Source organism: Sylvia atricapilla, chromosome 4 (genome assembly GCF_009819655.1).
Source record: "Sylvia atricapilla isolate bSylAtr1 chromosome 4, bSylAtr1.pri, whole genome shotgun sequence".
Taxonomy (NCBI): domain Eukaryota; kingdom Metazoa; phylum Chordata; class Aves; order Passeriformes; family Sylviidae; genus Sylvia; species Sylvia atricapilla.
Genome location: NC_089143.1, coordinates 10,529,084 through 10,545,749, shown reverse-complemented (window position 1 = coordinate 10,545,749; position 16,666 = coordinate 10,529,084). Strand labels below are relative to the sequence as shown.

The following is a 16,666-nucleotide window of genomic DNA, read 5'->3' as shown; positions in this document are numbered from 1 at the left end:
AGTTACTTAGATTTTCCCCAGGACTGAAGCAAAGGTTGTTTGATGCATGAGGTGTGAAAAATATTCAGATTAGTTGTCTGCCAGCTCTCCTCACCTGATTCAAACAGTCCTGATTTTCATATGTATTCCTGAAGAACTGCTCTCCTAGCCACTTTCTTAGGATCTAGGGGGGAGGAGGGGGTACTATAGGTTTTAGTCCTGGCTGTATATTGAGGGTGAGGGGGAAGAGGTTCATTGGTTTGGGTTTTTTCCTCTTGTTCAGTTGACTTCAAATGATCACTTCTGGCCAAATGTGAAAGAATTATGTGGGACTGAGCTGTAAGGAGCCTCTTGCTGCAGGGAGGGGATGACAGCAGCAATCAGGAGGCTGCTGAGTAGGTGTTGGAAGGAATATCTCCACGAACACATGCTAGGTCAGCCCCAGGGACAGTACAAGGAAACCAGCAGGCATCTGGGGAAAACCATTGTGACTGGTTGAAGTGAAAGAAGAGGTGGAAGGTAAATGCACAGCACCATATTTGGACATACAGAGGTGGCACATCTGGCTTGATCCATTCACACACAAGATTTGTCCCTTCCTCCTTTCTTAAGAAAGTTCAGTTATATTGGTGCTGCTGATGTTTTTATGTGCATCTTTTGGGATTTGGTAGTGATCGATGCAGGTTTCTCTAAGTCATGTTCATGAGTGGATCCAAATTCCACCTGCCTTCCTAAAATCTGATACGAGACTTGTTTTTAGCAGTTTCTGACATGCTAGGAAATATGAGGAATTTAAATTTTTCTGTTACAATATTACAAAGATGTTGCCAGAAGCTGAAAATATAAAACAATAGTTTTACCTTAAAAACACCCTTTGCCCATCGGTACTTAGCATCATCTTTTGACTGTACAAATGGCCAACAGATTAAATTGCATTAGAAAATATGCTCCAGTAAATTCATTTGTATAGTTTTTGAGTTAAGTGCTTTAAATTGTTATGTGTGCCATAAATAAATAAAACTCTAAAAAATTATTAGATGGCATACAGGAAGAGGCACACACTTGAATTTAAATTTTATAGCAATCTCATTAAGTAGCTCCTGTGACTGTGGTACATTCCAGGACTGCAGAAAATCAGAAAATGGAGCATGAATATATTTCTCTAAAGGCAGAGTAGGTTATTTGTGTAGGATAATTGTGATACATTTGTGATACCTTGCTCTCATCTGTTTAAACATTACTTTCAGTCTCTTGTCCCGTTGAACCTCAGTGCCTTAATGTGCAGAACTCTCAATGCCCCATCAGTGTTGTTTCAGTATTTTTTCTGGCAGCAAAACACTCATTGATACAAATATACAGGTAGAAAAAAAAAATTGGAGATTTGTATTCAGGAAACATTTTTATAGTGGGACAAAGGGAAGTGTCATGTTACTTGTTAGCACCTTGCAATTTGTTTTGCTCTTTTTAGATTGGCCAGTCTGAAGTTTACCTAATCAGTCCTGACACAAAAAAAGTCGCAATTGAGAAAAGCTTTAAAGAAATATCCTTTTGTTCTCAGGTAAGATTGTAGGTATTCTTCTCTTTTTTTATTGTTAAGATGTTCTCTGCTTGTGAATGCTCATGTAATCCTCTCTTCTTGCACTCCACATGGATTCTCTCAACAGCAGTTTTAGTGATTGAAAAGCTGCTAATTAATCAGTAATTTTATAAGATCATCATTCTTCTTTCATGCTTTGCATTGTGATTTCTGAGATAAAGACTCACTTCTGTGTGCAGTGGATGAATAATATTAGCTAGAAGGAACATGCTGGTCAGGAGCATACTCTTGTTTGAGATTGCAGTGAGCATGATTCATGGCTGTGCAAATCTTGGCTGTGCAAGATGTATTTTTTAAGAAGTGAGAATGAAAGGAGAAAAATTATATGCAAGAGTTATCTGAAAAATAGTGTAAAATTTTTTATTTCAAGAATATAAATTACATTTGTTTGAACGAGGACAGTTCTCTGCCATGCGGTGGTAATATATGTGATGCACTGAGGGCAGGCATGTGTCAGATCTTCCCCTTTCACTATTAATCTCTGTTGCTTGTGCCACAGAGTTTGCTTCTCTGTCCTTCTGCCTGAGTTTTTTTTGGTTTATTTTGTAGGTTTTGTTTTCCACAAATGACTTTTGTTTTTAATTTGATGACAATAGCTTTCATCACTAAACATACAGGCACATATTCTGTAAATTTCAGAGGAAAATACATTTTGAATAGAATTCTTTGGGTCTGCTATATGGCTCTTTTATATACTTCATCCATTAAAAACAAAACAAAAAACCAAGCAATGCCTGACTTAATTGAAATTCAAAAGATTCATGAAGTATTAGGTTCTGTAACACGACAGAATTTTAGTCTTTAATCTCACTGTAACAGAGATAAGTGGCCTATATGTAATGCTAATTTGTTCTTTTCTTCCTGGAAGAAATACAGGTACAATGAGTTCGTTGAAAGTAGATATGACTGTTTCATTGCTGTTGTTTCTTTGCTAGGGAATTAGACATGTGGATCACTTTGGGTTCATCTGTAGAGAGTCTTCAGAAAATGGAGGCTTCCACTTTGTTTGCTATGTGTTTCAGTGTACAGACGAAGCACTGGTAAGTGAAAGAAAAGAACAGCCAAATAGAGTATTAGGCTCTAAAAGTCTTCCACTGCTCCATGCTCTGTATTTTGCTGAATGTCTTCAAATCCTGTTCCACTCAGAAATACCAGTATTTCAAAAATGTAACTAATATAGCAGTCTGCAAGAGACCTTTTCATTTGTTTTGAGGGCAGAACTTAAAATCCTCTTTAAAGTCCACTAAATCATCCTGTCATTTATCAAACTAAGTTAGACCTCATGCCTCTTTTTGGGGGAGTTTTCTCTTAGGATACCTGTTCTGAAAATCAGGACACCACCTCTGTGCTCTAAGTAAGACCAGTGCATCACAACTGCAATAGACAAGAAAGGGGTTGGAGATAGAGAGCAGGATCTTCATTAGACCACAGTAATAAAATTGGGTGGCCTGGAAGAGACATGAGTTCATGATGAGTTTTATCACACTTGTGTGTTTGTGCACAGAACTGACATAGGAACAGCTTGTCTTTTTAATCATAAGCACATTCCCAAGCAAGGGGCAGTATCATTCTAAAAGACTGTTGTGTTTGTGTTAAGGAAAACAGTGGAAGAGTGAAATTCTGTTCTTTTGCATGCCATTCTTTTCAGGTTGATGAAATCATGATGACATTGAAGCAGGCTTTCACTGTGGCTGCTGTGCAACAAACTTCCAAGGCACAGCCCCAGCTCTGTGAAGGGTGTCCTATGCAAAGTTTGCATAAACTCTGTGAAAGGATAGAAGGTGAGGTTTAAAAAGTTTTCTGGTTGAATATTTTTTCTGGCAGTTTCACTGGGGGATAATATGTAAAATCCTAAGGAAATTAAAGCTTAAAAGGAGTTTAAGACTTGGGGTGGAAACTTTTATTTAGAGGAGTGTAGTGTCAGGTTTTCTGTAAAGTAATAAGAATTTTCTAACAAGAGTTAAGCTCCTTTATTGTGTTTTAGTTGAATTTTTGAAAACCATTTACAAGTGTAAACATTAGTGAGTTGCAGCATGTTTGGCTCTATTGGCCTATAAATGCAGAACACTGTAGATAAGGAACTTCTGAAGGATAGATGCTGCAATAGCTATGACCTGCTGTCCTGTTGAATCCACTTAAAAACTGGCATTGTGCTATCACTAAGCAGGAACTGAACAGTATGCTTTTAATATGTTTGTGGTGCTGATCTATGCTCCTTCATGAAAATGCAGAAATTAGAATTGTAGTTGTCACCTAGAACAGACATTCAAACCTCTTTATGTTTCAGCAAATTTCACAGTTAGATTTTGTTCATTTAAGTGATGTTTGGGGTGAATAAAGGGCAACAGCAGCTTGTCAGACCACGTGACAGTGGCTTGTTGGACTAGAACCTGCCTAGTGCTAATTTGATGATATTGGAGAACTTCCAAAACTACTTTCACTCTGTTTTGGTTTTCAGCTAGCTGTGATTTTTGGGACGTTTCTTAAAAGCAAATGTTCCTGAATGCCTTCAATCATTCCATCTTATTAATTGTAGCATCTGCTTCTGAAGGAGATATTCTGTGATCAGAAACTGAAGTGCACAATACTGTTGATGGTTTGCTGTTTTTCCACAGAAAATAGAGGAAAGGAATTTAATCCTGGATGAGAACAGAGAAAATAATCTGAATGAAAGGGTAGTCTGGTTTAGACTGTCAATAAATGTTTTCATCAAGGGGCAAAGTAAGACCTTCACTAACAAGCAGTGAATTTGCTTGTTTTCAGAAGAGCCCACAACACGGAAATTGGGGGAAATGAAAGGGAATTCTAATTATTTATACCCTAAACAAAATCCAAGCAGCACTGCACAAAACACAAACAAAACAGTCTGCTAAAATGCAGTAGATTGTGGGTTTATTTTATTTTGTGTGGTAATGAAATCTTCAGCTAAGAGTATAATCCTGGTCTGTGCTCAGTAAATCTCCTCATTGCAGAGTTCATGTCCTTCATTTTAAAGACATGTGTTTAGTAGTAGCTTTAAATTAACCTAGAGATCTTTCTAATGCCCTCTTAAGAAATCATGGAATGAGCCAGCTCAAATAATTGACCAGCTTTGGCTTAAATTGTGAGTATATTTATGTGATTGATTAATTCTGAAAAATTTGACCCTGTAATTTGTTCTTTTTTGTTCTTCTTGGTAGGGTTGCATCCTTCTAAGACTAAACTAGAACTACAAAAGCATCTAACCACACTAAATAACCAGGAGCAGGCCTCTGTTTTTGAAGAGGTCCAGGTAAGCTTTGTTTCCTACAAGATTTTAAAGCAGTTGGTGGTTTTTGCTAACATCTGTATAAAATACAGAAGTTATTTTCGTTTTTTGAGAATCATTCATTAATTTCACTTAATAGACTGTTAGCCAGCTTGGGCTTTAATTTCAATTGTTTTTCTAGAGCTGTTAAAAACTTATCTTTTGGTGAAAATGACTGTTTTACTCATTTTTCTTCCCCTAATACTCCTTGCTTTCCATGAAGATGTTGCCTTCTCACTGAGTAAAACTGAACACATTTTTTGTGGGCAAAGGCAATAACTTCTACTGTGAGAGCATTCAAACTGTTATTTTGACCAAAACAAATTACTGTAATATTCCCAGATCAGAAAATATCTTGCCTAAAATTTGTCTTAGATCTCAATTCTTGTCAAACTAACTAAAGAAGTTAAACTTTCTATCTTCTTAATTAAATCTATTTTAGGACAGAGGAAAGCATAGCTAGATTTAAGACAGATGATGTGCATTGTAGGAAATGTCACTGGGATTGACACACTGTTGAAGATTAAGAAATTTCAGACTTTTTAAAAAGTAATGTTTCCTTCCTTTCTTGAGCCATTTCAGTATCTTTGTGTGTTTCCACGTGGCAGTTTATCACTCAGTACCAAATTTGGAAGTTACTCTGTGGGACCAATTCCCTGAGCTAAGTAATTTCTTAGCATAGGGCAGCTAGCAGCAGTGGTGTCTTTTAGTGTTCTGCACACAATCTAAAGCTTCTAGTAGTCACAGGAAACTGTTAATTGCTTCTGGTGAAGGTCTGCAAACGATTAACTTGGTAGAACTAAGGGTAAAGTACAAATCTCCTGTCCATCTTTCTCAGACAACTTTTTCAGCTGGACAGCCTGGGATGTTGCATTCTTGCAGATCCATGTATTGTTACCATGATTTGCACTATCAACTATCTTCCTGTGGTACTTTTATTAATGTAATGTGCTACCTTGGCCTTAATTCATACTGTATCCTCTGCGTTCTATCAATAGGCTTAAGGCAGCGTATGCTTTTCTAAAGTTAAATTTCTGGGATTAAATTCTTTAATAAATTGTTTTAAAATCTTCCCTTGCAAGAACTCAGATCTAAATAAAATGCAGCACAGATAAATATGTTCACCTTGTGCACCAATTTATAAAAAACCTATATAATTTCCCAAAAATTAAATGTTCAGTGTGAAGGATTTCTAGGAGAAGCATTGTGAAAATCCTATGTCTAGGACGGTACTCCATGACTGCTACAAATTCAGAACTACAGTGGTTCAGTTTTCTTTATATCAAAAGAAAATTGGCAAAAATATTTTTAAAGCCTTTATTTGCTTGTGGCAAATATCTGTATATCTTTGTGTATTTGTATATCTATATATATTTTTATCTGTACAGCTGTCCTCTGTCTTAGGTGTAAATTCTGTCATGTATGAAGCGAGATCAGGTGTTTTTGTGGCTGTATTGGTGCTTTGCCTGGGACACTGGTGTCCTCTGGTGGACTGGAGTAGTAGCATTAGCAGACTAAACGTGTTCCTACATTGCTGATTTATTAGTGACAAATGAAGAGTAAATATTTGCTAACAGTATAATTACTGTGCTTGTGGTGTTTTCAATTACAGAAATTAAGACCACGAAATGAACAAAAAGAGAATGAGCTGATTATTTCTCTTTTGAGAAACATGTATGAAGAAAAACAGAAGGACCATATTCATGTTGGAGAAGCAAAACAGGTAAGTAATCATTCAATTTTAGTTCATGTAAGGAGAAGCCAGCAAAAATTTTATGCTCAATTTTTATATTTTTCCAAAGGCGAACTTCCATCACTTGCAATTTGAAGCATCAATCTGTAAGCAGTGGTGAATAACTGGGTTTGCTTCTGGTTCATAAACTATTGTCATGCACCAAAACAGATATCTCAGATTTTGAAGTCCCTGGTACCAAGTGATTTCAGGCCTGGGAGACAGAGGTGCAAACAAGGCAGACGACTAAATTGTTTATTTGTTCTCACTGCAATGACAATTCAATATATATGAGAGAATGTATAATGAATTTGTGATTGCTCTCAAATGATCTGTGGCATTTGCCATCTTGCTGTCAGTGTTGAGTCAGTGTAATGTTAAGACATTGGATTTGATCATTGATAAAGCCTATTACATTTACTCAAGACTGGAAGTTTTTTCTTGTGTGCAAATAACCATTGGAAGTGGCCTTAAGATGAGGAGGATTGCTGCAGAAATGGCAGCAGAGACTCTCATCCATATGCAAAGAGATGAGCTACCTTTTATTTTCTATCAGGTTCTATCAATGCTGTTTAACTGGCTATTTATATAGCACAGTTAAGGTTTTTCCAAAGGGATTAGTGATTTTGGATGCCTTGGTTTGTGAGTAGCTGCCTTGAGACAACTCAAGCAGGTTAGTATTTTAAAAAGGATTCCATTTATTCTCTGGAAACTTTCATTTCCAATTATTTAGACCCTTTTAAAATCTTGAACGTTCCTCTACTTTTGGTTGGTAATTCCACTGTGATGATTACTCTCAGCCATTTGTGATATAAACTAGCAAATGAATGTATGGAGAGTAATTAGACCTGTGAAGAAATTAGGAAAGTAGCAGCAAATCTTCCTTTACTGTACTTTCACTTTATTAATCTCTTCTCTTTTATGGCTTACGAGCTAATTATTGACCTCCCTGAGTAAACAGGAAGAAAATTGCATATTTCACTCTCTGATTTATTGTCTTGGGTGTCTCACCAGAAATGTACTTTTAAGAAAAAAGCATTTCAGCTGTGGGATAAGAGAAGGAACATTGCCTGAGATCCTCTGTCATCATACACGAAGTATTTTTATTTGGTGTAACGCTAGCTGATGGTCAAATAGTTGTCATCACAAACAGCTTGGAAATAGGGATATACAAAGCAAGATAAGATCTTTAGTATGTCTTCAATTATTTGAAAATTTGAAAGGCCTGCTGCAATCTCTTTGCTCAGTTCCTGAAACCAAATTTGTTAATCTGACACTTGCAAAGATGCCAGTGCTCTAAGAAGAGAACTGACTTCCCCTCAGCCTATCATTTGTCTCAGCATAACATTTTATATTTACTCTGATAATTTATCTCCAGGCCTGTGTAATAGCAGATACCTTTGAACACATACTCTGATATTTGTCTCAGCAATCATTAACCCATGACACCCTGGTGTCCCTGTTCCTGTCTTCTCTGCATATTCACTTTCATGCTTTTCATTGCCTTTTTCAAAAAATGTATTTAAATCAGGGGAGAAAAAAGATGAAATGTGATACTAGTACGTGGATTTTGTTTAACAAAAACACTTCAAAAAGTGTCTTCTCATAAGAATGTAATAGCAAGCAGCATCTGATTTACCCTTGGAGAATGAAGGAAGGTGTCATGGTTTAGGAATGGATGGTACTCCCCATTCAGTGCCCCCACCAAGACTCTCCAAGCCAGGCACCTACTGCAGTGGGATGCAGAGGACAATTGGAGGGACAAATGGCAAAGGTCACAGGCTGAGATAAGAACCATTTACTGGAAACAGCAGTGAGGTAAGAAAATGACCAGAAATAGCAAAAATACAAGTCAGAGAGGGTAATAGAAAAGAAATTATTGAAACAGGATCCACCCCCTAATTATAGACAGTACTGGAAGACTCCCTCCTGACACATTTTTTTGACTGGAAGGAGCCCCTTCTCTCTGAAGAGAGACCTTTCCTCCCTACCTCCAGCAATGACAGATGGCATAAAATATCCTTAGGTCCTGGCTAAAATTAACCTTGTCCTGGCATAACCAGGACAGCAAGTAAAAAGAAAATACAGGAGCATGTGAAGTTGTCATACTGGAAACAGAATACTTGAAAATTACATCTAGACAGGACAAAATGGTGATGGTTATACTATGTCACTCAGCTGGCCAGTACTAGTAATTATACAGATCAAGCGTTCAGATCTGTGAATTTAGAGACAAGTGGAGAGGGTTACAGTGCCTGTCAGCTTCAAGATGAACTTCCCTCAACAGCATTGAAAACTGAGCTCTGATTTCTACTGCAGATATTGGGTTTGGATGGTAATATTTGCATCATAGTATTGTTTTTATGTTAGCTACATTAGTATTCACCAGCACTAAAAATGGACTGAAATATTTGTTCAAGATGCAAAACTCTCAACTGATTGTTAGTTTTAAGGTGGAAATGTTTCTACTGCTGAAATATACAGAAGAGTTAGATTGTTACACATCTTCGTGGCCCTTAGAAAGACCCATTTTACTATAAGGGAGAAAGTTGAGAGTTTCTGTTAATGATGAGATTTTGATTCATTTCTTGGTTGAAGAAAAGGAAATCCATGAGAAATCTCTAATCTGTAACACTTAAACATTTAGAATTTGTACAATTCTACACTGGTTTAAGTGAAAAATATCAGTTTAAAAATAACAGTTAACAGAGCTGTAAATCCATATTAAAACGGCAATTCTTCTGAAGCAGGCTAGTTCACTCTACACTGTAGGAGTCCTTATTTTAGGAGAGTTTGTTAAACTTCAGTGCAAGTATCACTAGAGAAAAAGGCATGACAAGCAGAGGACACCAGGAAAAACTTTTCATTCAGATTACAGAAGTCTTCAAACTGTTCACTGAGATTTTCTCCATGCTGGTTGAGTATTTCACGTTTCTGTTTTTAAACACTTGCAGGCTTCACAGCCTCCAGCGGAGAATGCTGTAAATGAAGTGTCCAGCAGTGCTCCAAGATTCAGATTAGACATGTTAAAGAACAAAGCAAAAAGGTCTCTTACAGAATCTTTTGAAAGTATTTTATCACGTGTAAGTATTTTCATGTTTATTGTCTTTGATTATAATGTCATTGCTTCACTTATTTGATAGAAAAGTCTTATTTTTTATCATTCCAAGCTGTAGCCCAAAGGTTATTACAGTCACAGTGACAAAAATATTTGAGCATACATTTTAGAAGACAAAAAAAGCGGGGCTTTGGTAGAGAGAATACTAAGTCCTGGTTGAAGTGAACTAATTCCTAGATAAGAAAGTGCATATATAGGCATTTCAGAAAATTACTATGAAGTTTAACATGAGGACTTATGAAAAGCAACAATTGTTTTATTTCTCTTTTGGATTTAGAAAATTAAAACAGAAATTTCACTTCTCTTTATGTAGAAGGAAACTACTAAGGAGCTGACTAAGCATTTACAATGAGATGTGTTTATTAGTGAGTGACACAGAACTGATTAACAATGAGATATCTGAACTTTTAAATCCTGTAGATTATTTGAAGGTGAGGAATGTGAAGAAAAGCACTAAGAACATGAAGGCATCTATGCAATATTACATCTGGTAAAATTCTCTGTAGACAGTGTCTGGAAATACTAATTAGTGGAAAAAACTTGAGCTTCTATGTGATAGTGATTCTTTTCCAACCTAGTTAGTTCTGTGATTCTGTGAAAATGTTTATCATGGACAGATCACTGAAATTAGCTGCCAAAAGTAACCAGCAGCAGTTTGAAATTAAATCAGATGTCCTGATTTAAATCTATGCAGTGTCTTCTCATTCAAATACACTGCATTTTGCACCTCACGAGAAAAGTCTGAAGAAAATAGTAGGAGGCTTGGAAAGGATTCTGCTTGACAAAGGATTAAAAAAATCAAACGTTCTCCCTTAAAACAAAAGAGCTGTGACAGAATGTCAAACAACAAACATTCAGGAACAGAAATTCGACATTCTCATTTGTAGTCAGCAAAAAGTTACATTGAAGCAGTATGTAGTACAATTTATTAGTTCACGGACAAGCAGTTCCCAGTGACAGAACTAGGTTTTCAAAGCTTGTTTCAGACATCATATCTAACCCAGTCTCTTAAGACAAATGTTAGCAAAAGCATGGTTTTCTTGTTACAATTCTACATATAGAGACGATTTTTAGTTTCATATCCCCTCTCATTACTTCCCAGACAGCATTTCTAGAATTTACCCCTATAAAAGCCTGCTGCAGCTGTGCTTGGGATATGAAACATAATGTTAGTGGTGTTACATTAGTTGTAGTACTGTTCAAATTTTTTTCAGTTTGCTGACTGGTATAAGCTGCCTTCTCATACGCATAGCTGTACATTGGTTGCGTTTTCACTGGCATTGCTGTTTTGATGGAAACTCTTGATTTTGATCAGATCTGAAGCCAGAAGTTTTGGGTGAACTGCAAAGAGAGATAGTCACTGTTGTGAATAATTTTATATTTTACCTGTGATAAAACTTCAAAGAGAACATGAGCTTTAACTTCAGAACATTTATAAATTATATGATTTAAGGTTAGGAAGATACAACTTCTGTAATTGTGTTAGCACATCAGGATTAATCAGATATTTTTCTTGGTTACACAAAAACATTACTCAAATGATACAAAAATATTGTTCACAGATTCTACAGAAATATTTATGCTTTCTGATTTGTAGGCACTGAAATGGTAGTACCAGAAATTATATTTTCCTTTGCATTAAATGTATATGGGTTTAGTCCTTTGTAAAAGACGTCCTTTTTATTTCTCAGTATCCCTCTAATACCTAATACAGAAGGTACTTTAACAGTAGTTCTAGTACATGTGAAACATGTGATTATGTACATATCATGGAAAGCACATCATTGCCCATGAGGATTCCTTAATTGTACAGAATCCTTCAAGTTAACAGAGACTATCCTGAATGGATCTTCTGCTTCCCATAGGGAAAAAGGATATTTTTAGGCATTTCAGGAAATTAAATTTGATACTGTCTGTGAAAATTATAGATCCCAACTGTGCTACCCAAATCTCTTTGGTGTGCCCCATGTATCATAATCTTAACTGCTGATGTGCTTTATTTGTACAGGGCAGTAAAGCCAGAGGTCCGCTGGACAGTTCTGGTTCTGTGGATTTGGACAGCTCTATGTCCAGTACCTTAAGCAGCACAAATAAAGTAAGTAAAGTCTGGGACAGTTGTACATATTTAGACACTTCAAAAAATATTCCCTGAAACAACTAAGCAAGTGTGAAATATGGTCAGATGTGAAATGTTTCAAGTTGCTTTCAAGCCTTTCATTCTGTTCCCTTTTTTATAAACCAAAGAAATGCTACTGAATTAAAAATGCCTTGTACTGTATATAACATATATTTTGTATGAATATGTGAGTGTATGTGAAATAAAGTATTGTATAACATCATCTGAATTTTACAAGTGTGTGCAGTGTAACAAGTGCTATAATGACCATGCTGCCTAACCTAATCTGACTGGTTTTAGCCCTGAAAGTTCATACCATGAATGCAGGACTGCATTCATAAGAAACATAAAACTAAAACAAGAAGTAGTTTTCCTGTTTATGTGATTAGAAAGCTTTTAGTCTGCCTAAAACAATATGAACAAACAGCATGGAAGAAACAAATCTTCTTCCCTGGAGGCAGCATAGCACTCTGCAGGCTTAGATGTACAGCTATTGATTCTGCTGTAGTACCTGCTCACCAGCTAACCCCTGACGTAGTGGAAACAAGGGTCTGCTCTTTCTGGTTATGTTTTTGAAAGAATGGCTGATTCTGCACACGAGGTGAGGAATAAATAAAATTAATGGCTTGGGATTGAAACAGACATCTACTCATAAGCTTAAGTCCTTTGTGTGAATCTGCAGGTAGGCAAGAGGAATAGTATATGGTTAGATGAGTTGCTAAATATACAGCATTCTGCAATGGCACCCTTTTCACTGTTCACCAAACCTCACCCTTTTGTTCTGACCCTATTTCTTCTGAGTTGTATTCAACATACTATAAAATACAATCAATCTCAAAATTTTCTCAGCAAAATAAAGACTCTGCTTTTTTGGCCTAAGTGATGAACAACAAGGACATAAAACATCAAACATCTTTCATTGACCTAGCTTGATAAAAATGTGTGTATTTGAAGCAGAGGTCTGTGGGATATGAATAATGACATGGTACTGCAATCTCAAAGATGCATTCTAAGCTCACATATGGATAATGTTATTTCTTGCACTGCTAGGAGCCACCATTGTGTGAAAAGGAGAAAGACAGACTTCCTACGCTCCCTGCAGAAAATGCTGTCAAGAGCAGTGGGTCAGTGGATGATCTCTGCAGTGACACAGAGGATTCCTCTCTGGAGCAGTCTCTTATGTTGCCCCAGCAGAGCTTTCGGAGGCGAGCAAACACACTCAGTCATTTACCCACGGAGAGCCAGGAATCTCTGGGACCTGCTGAAACATCACCATCTGTTCCTCAGAGGAAACTTATGAGGTATCACTCAGTGAGCACAGAGACTCCTCACAAAAGAAAGTAAGGCTTATTAAAAGCAGGCTATGATTTTGTTTGTTGAGGGCACATTTGGGGATGATAATTGCATACCAGGTATGTCCTCTTAATGGATAAGAGATGTGTCGCAGCAGTGTGTCACTCCTTGGAGGTTTGTAGGTATTCTTTTTAAAAACACCTTTAGCCCTGTTTGCTTCACAGGGGAGAGAAGACATGAGATGTGTAGTTCCACAGTATATGTCACAAAACTACTTGATTCGGTTATATTTGTCCAAGCAATCGTTTTTTTGTTTTGATTTGTGAACAGCATAAATAAATGCTACTTCTTGTTTTCTATTTACAGACAAAAATCCAGTAGCCTGTGATCCTGAAAACCTTACTTGTTGGTGATTTCATATGTAGCTTTGAAACAGCAGACAAAAGTGACTTAAAGTGCTTAGTTATTGGTAGAGGTGGGACTCCTGTCTGGCTTTTCAATGAGCCTATCTAGATTTTACTGACAAAAACAAACTATTGCTTCCTTTGATATGAATATTCTTCAAGCTGTCCTCCTTCAAAGGCCTGCCTCTGTATCTCTAGCCCCCTCTTAACTTTATGGCAGTTTTCTCTCATCCTTCTACTGGCTTTTTCCAATTACTGTTGAAACACTTCTGTCCATAGGCTTCTGTTTTACTGCCCAAACTGTTTGTTTACACAAATTAGTAGGAAATCTCTATGTATTCCAGCCCATTGTTTTCTGCAGGAGGCAGGGCAGTAAATGAACATGCCTGAAATGGATGATGACAGTGAAAAAAAGGAGAATTATAATATTTGAAAGGAAGCATAACCTGGGTTGCTTTTTTGTCCCTTTTTTGAACCCTTTTAATTCTAAAGTACTAGAATGTTTTGGTAGTGCAATTTAGGACTTGTTGATGGTCTGTTATCTTCACAAGAGCTGCCCTGGAACTTGTAGCTGCTTGTTCAATCAGTTATTATCTTACTATAGGAATGCAGCTAGAAAATTAAGATTTTTTTTTTTTTTATTTATTTCCTTGGTTATTTCTGTTTGGGTTTAGTCACGTAATTCTTCGTAAGGCCTGAGTGTGCTTGCTCCCTCACATAACCCAAACCCAAAAGAAGTAACTATTGCTTCCATTTCATAGCAAATGTACAGAAACAGAGGAAATGGAAAACTTGTGAGACAAGTATACTTAAAGTTCTCAAAAATCTTGTGCATTATAGACTTTTAACAGGTCCTGTTTTATGAGTATTCTTGAGCAGCTTACCTCAATTAAAAAATGGTGTTCATCTGATAGCATTTCACTTCTCATTCACTGAAACTCTTGATCATATGCCTGACTTTATCACAGAAATCAAGGGGAAGCACATATTAGGAAAAAAATGGGGTGTAAGTGCCATTTTTTTGGGGAGTTATAATTAGTCATATTCTGAAATGCCTTGCTTAAGCCTGTAAACATGAATTTGGGACTTTGCTGATTGGGTTAAAAAAAAGAGTTTGTGTTCTTACAGTTAATGCGTTAACTGTGAAAAACCTAGGAAATGCCTCCTTTACATGTGCCAGCTCTCTTTCAAAGATTAGAGAAGGGATTTCATTTTTTTTTTTCTTTCCCTCCTTTCCTTTCTTTCTGTTTTGTTCTCTGTGCTGCCTCACCTCCATCACTCTGGTTGGAATCCGCACTCTGTGGTGTGAACGAATCTGTCGGCAAATCTAAAAGTTCCTCTGGTCAACTTGCACGTTCTCCTACTCTAGCTCGTCTTAATCCCTCGGCCTCTTCACCCAACTTTTTAAAATATCTAAGGCATAATTCAAGTGGAGAACCAAGTGGGCATTTTGCACAAAAAAGGTGAGCCAGTACCTGCAGAGAGTTTGGGGTAGGGTTTGTTTTCCTGTGTCATAAACATGAAACTCTATGGCATAAATAATTAAAATAATTTAGTATAGACCAAAAGTGGTAGATTTTTATAGGAGAAGTAGATCTTTAACTCTGCACTACTGAATGTAGAGCTAGTACTTACATAATTTATTGTTTTAATCAATCAAATTCTTTCAGACTTTGGCTCTTTCTTTAGAGCCAGCTGTTCCAAAGCAATTTGTTGTTATGCAGCAGACAGCAGCACTCCTTAAATTGTGTGAGGGATAAATTGCCAAGAACCTGAGACCTCACTCTTGTCCTTCCTGAAGCATTTGGTTCTGCCCTTTGTTCATGGAAACACAAAAACATACTACTGTTATTTTGTGCTTGATATTAAAGGCAAGCTGACCAAGTTAACTACATGGAGGAAGAAGCAGCAGGAATATGGAGAGCTGATAGGGAAAAAAACCCCACCACCATCCCCACTCCTCACAAAACAAAAACCCAAGAACAAACAAACAAAAACTCCAAACCGTCAACCCATAATTTGTCCTGGGTACTGCAGCAGTATCAAATTATGCTTTTCCATGCCTTTCTTCTTAGAATTAAAATAGAGAGGGAGTTGGAGAAAAAGACATTAACATTTTGTTTCCCTGAGAACTGGAAACTAAATGGCTCCCTAAAAATCATAAACCGTGAAACTCTTTCCTAACCCCTTGAGCTGAAACTGCTTGTTTTGGCTCAAAAAGTTAATGAGACCAAATGTCCTAAGAAGCACTGTCAACAATCACTGCCCATTGGCAAGCAATTTTTATTGCTGTTGCTGTTTATTTTTTATTTTTGTTCTCTCATGTGAAAATTTCCTGTTTCCCCAGGGTGCAGACTTTTCTAAACCTGAGAAAATACTCAGCTGAGGATGCTGTTTCACCAATTTCTTCAGCTGTACTTGCTGAGTACTAACTAGCATCTGTTAATTCAGGTTTACCTCAGAAGTATGACACAGCTCAGGGCAGGAAATGTCAGTCTGGGGAATCCTGTTCACTCTTCAATTTAATAAGACTTCCTTGAATCCTGAAGGTTAAATTCTCAAAGCAAACATTTCCAAGTGATTTGGTAATGATTCTGTGCCCACAGTTGCAACTTCTCCTTTCCCTGTCTTTTAGGGATATGCCATATTGAACATCTAAGCAACAAGACTGAAAATGGAAATTGATAGGGATGCCAAATAGGTTAATCAGTTTAAATCAATACAGTCAAGCTTCCCAATTCTGTAAGTGGAATTACCATGTAATTGTAATGGATTTACAATGTGATTGTAAGTGAACCCTGTTTGCAGGGCACACCATGCTACAGCCTTATCTTCTTTATCTCAACACCAGCTACTAAAGAACCTGCTTCACTTCATGCTAGTGATTATCCCAGAGTATTCTGCACCCCCCCACTTCCATTCACACCTTCAGGAAGCAGTCCTAAATATCATCCAGATAGAACATTATGGTTTATCAGAAACAATTCTTTCTTAGAAATACTTTTTTCAGGAGTAAATTCTCCTACTCGTGATTTTGTGTACTCATCTGAGAAAACGTCTTCTAATATCATCAGCCAAGTAGTTTTTGTTTGGGGTTTTTTTTAATATTTTCACTCCATGCAAAAAATTCACATTATCTGA

At 36.9% G+C, this 16,666-nt stretch overlaps 1 protein-coding gene across 7 annotated transcripts in view; it reads left to right on the top strand.

Annotated features, from left to right (window-relative positions):
- TBC1D1 (TBC1 domain family member 1) overlaps positions 1–16,666 on the top strand; it is a 100,944-nt gene that overhangs the window by 48,761 nt on the left and 35,517 nt on the right. For 3 of the 7 annotated variants that reach the window (XM_066317119.1, XM_066317117.1, XM_066317123.1), the window contains 9 exons: positions 1,448–1,537; positions 2,512–2,616; positions 3,225–3,357; positions 4,756–4,847; positions 6,475–6,585; positions 9,549–9,677; positions 11,721–11,807; positions 12,879–13,168; positions 14,860–14,988. In XM_066317119.1, coding sequence (XP_066173216.1) covers positions 1,448–1,537; positions 2,512–2,616; positions 3,225–3,357; positions 4,756–4,847; positions 6,475–6,585; positions 9,549–9,677; positions 11,721–11,807; positions 12,879–13,168; positions 14,860–14,988 — 1,166 coding nt within the window. Of the gene's footprint in view, positions 1–1,447; positions 1,538–2,511; positions 2,617–3,224; positions 3,358–4,755; positions 4,848–6,474; positions 6,586–9,548; positions 9,678–11,720; positions 11,808–12,878; positions 13,169–14,829; positions 14,989–16,666 lie in introns of all 7 variants that reach the window. The other 4 variants (XM_066317118.1, XM_066317125.1, XM_066317122.1 and 1 more) reach the window with 4 other exon arrangements.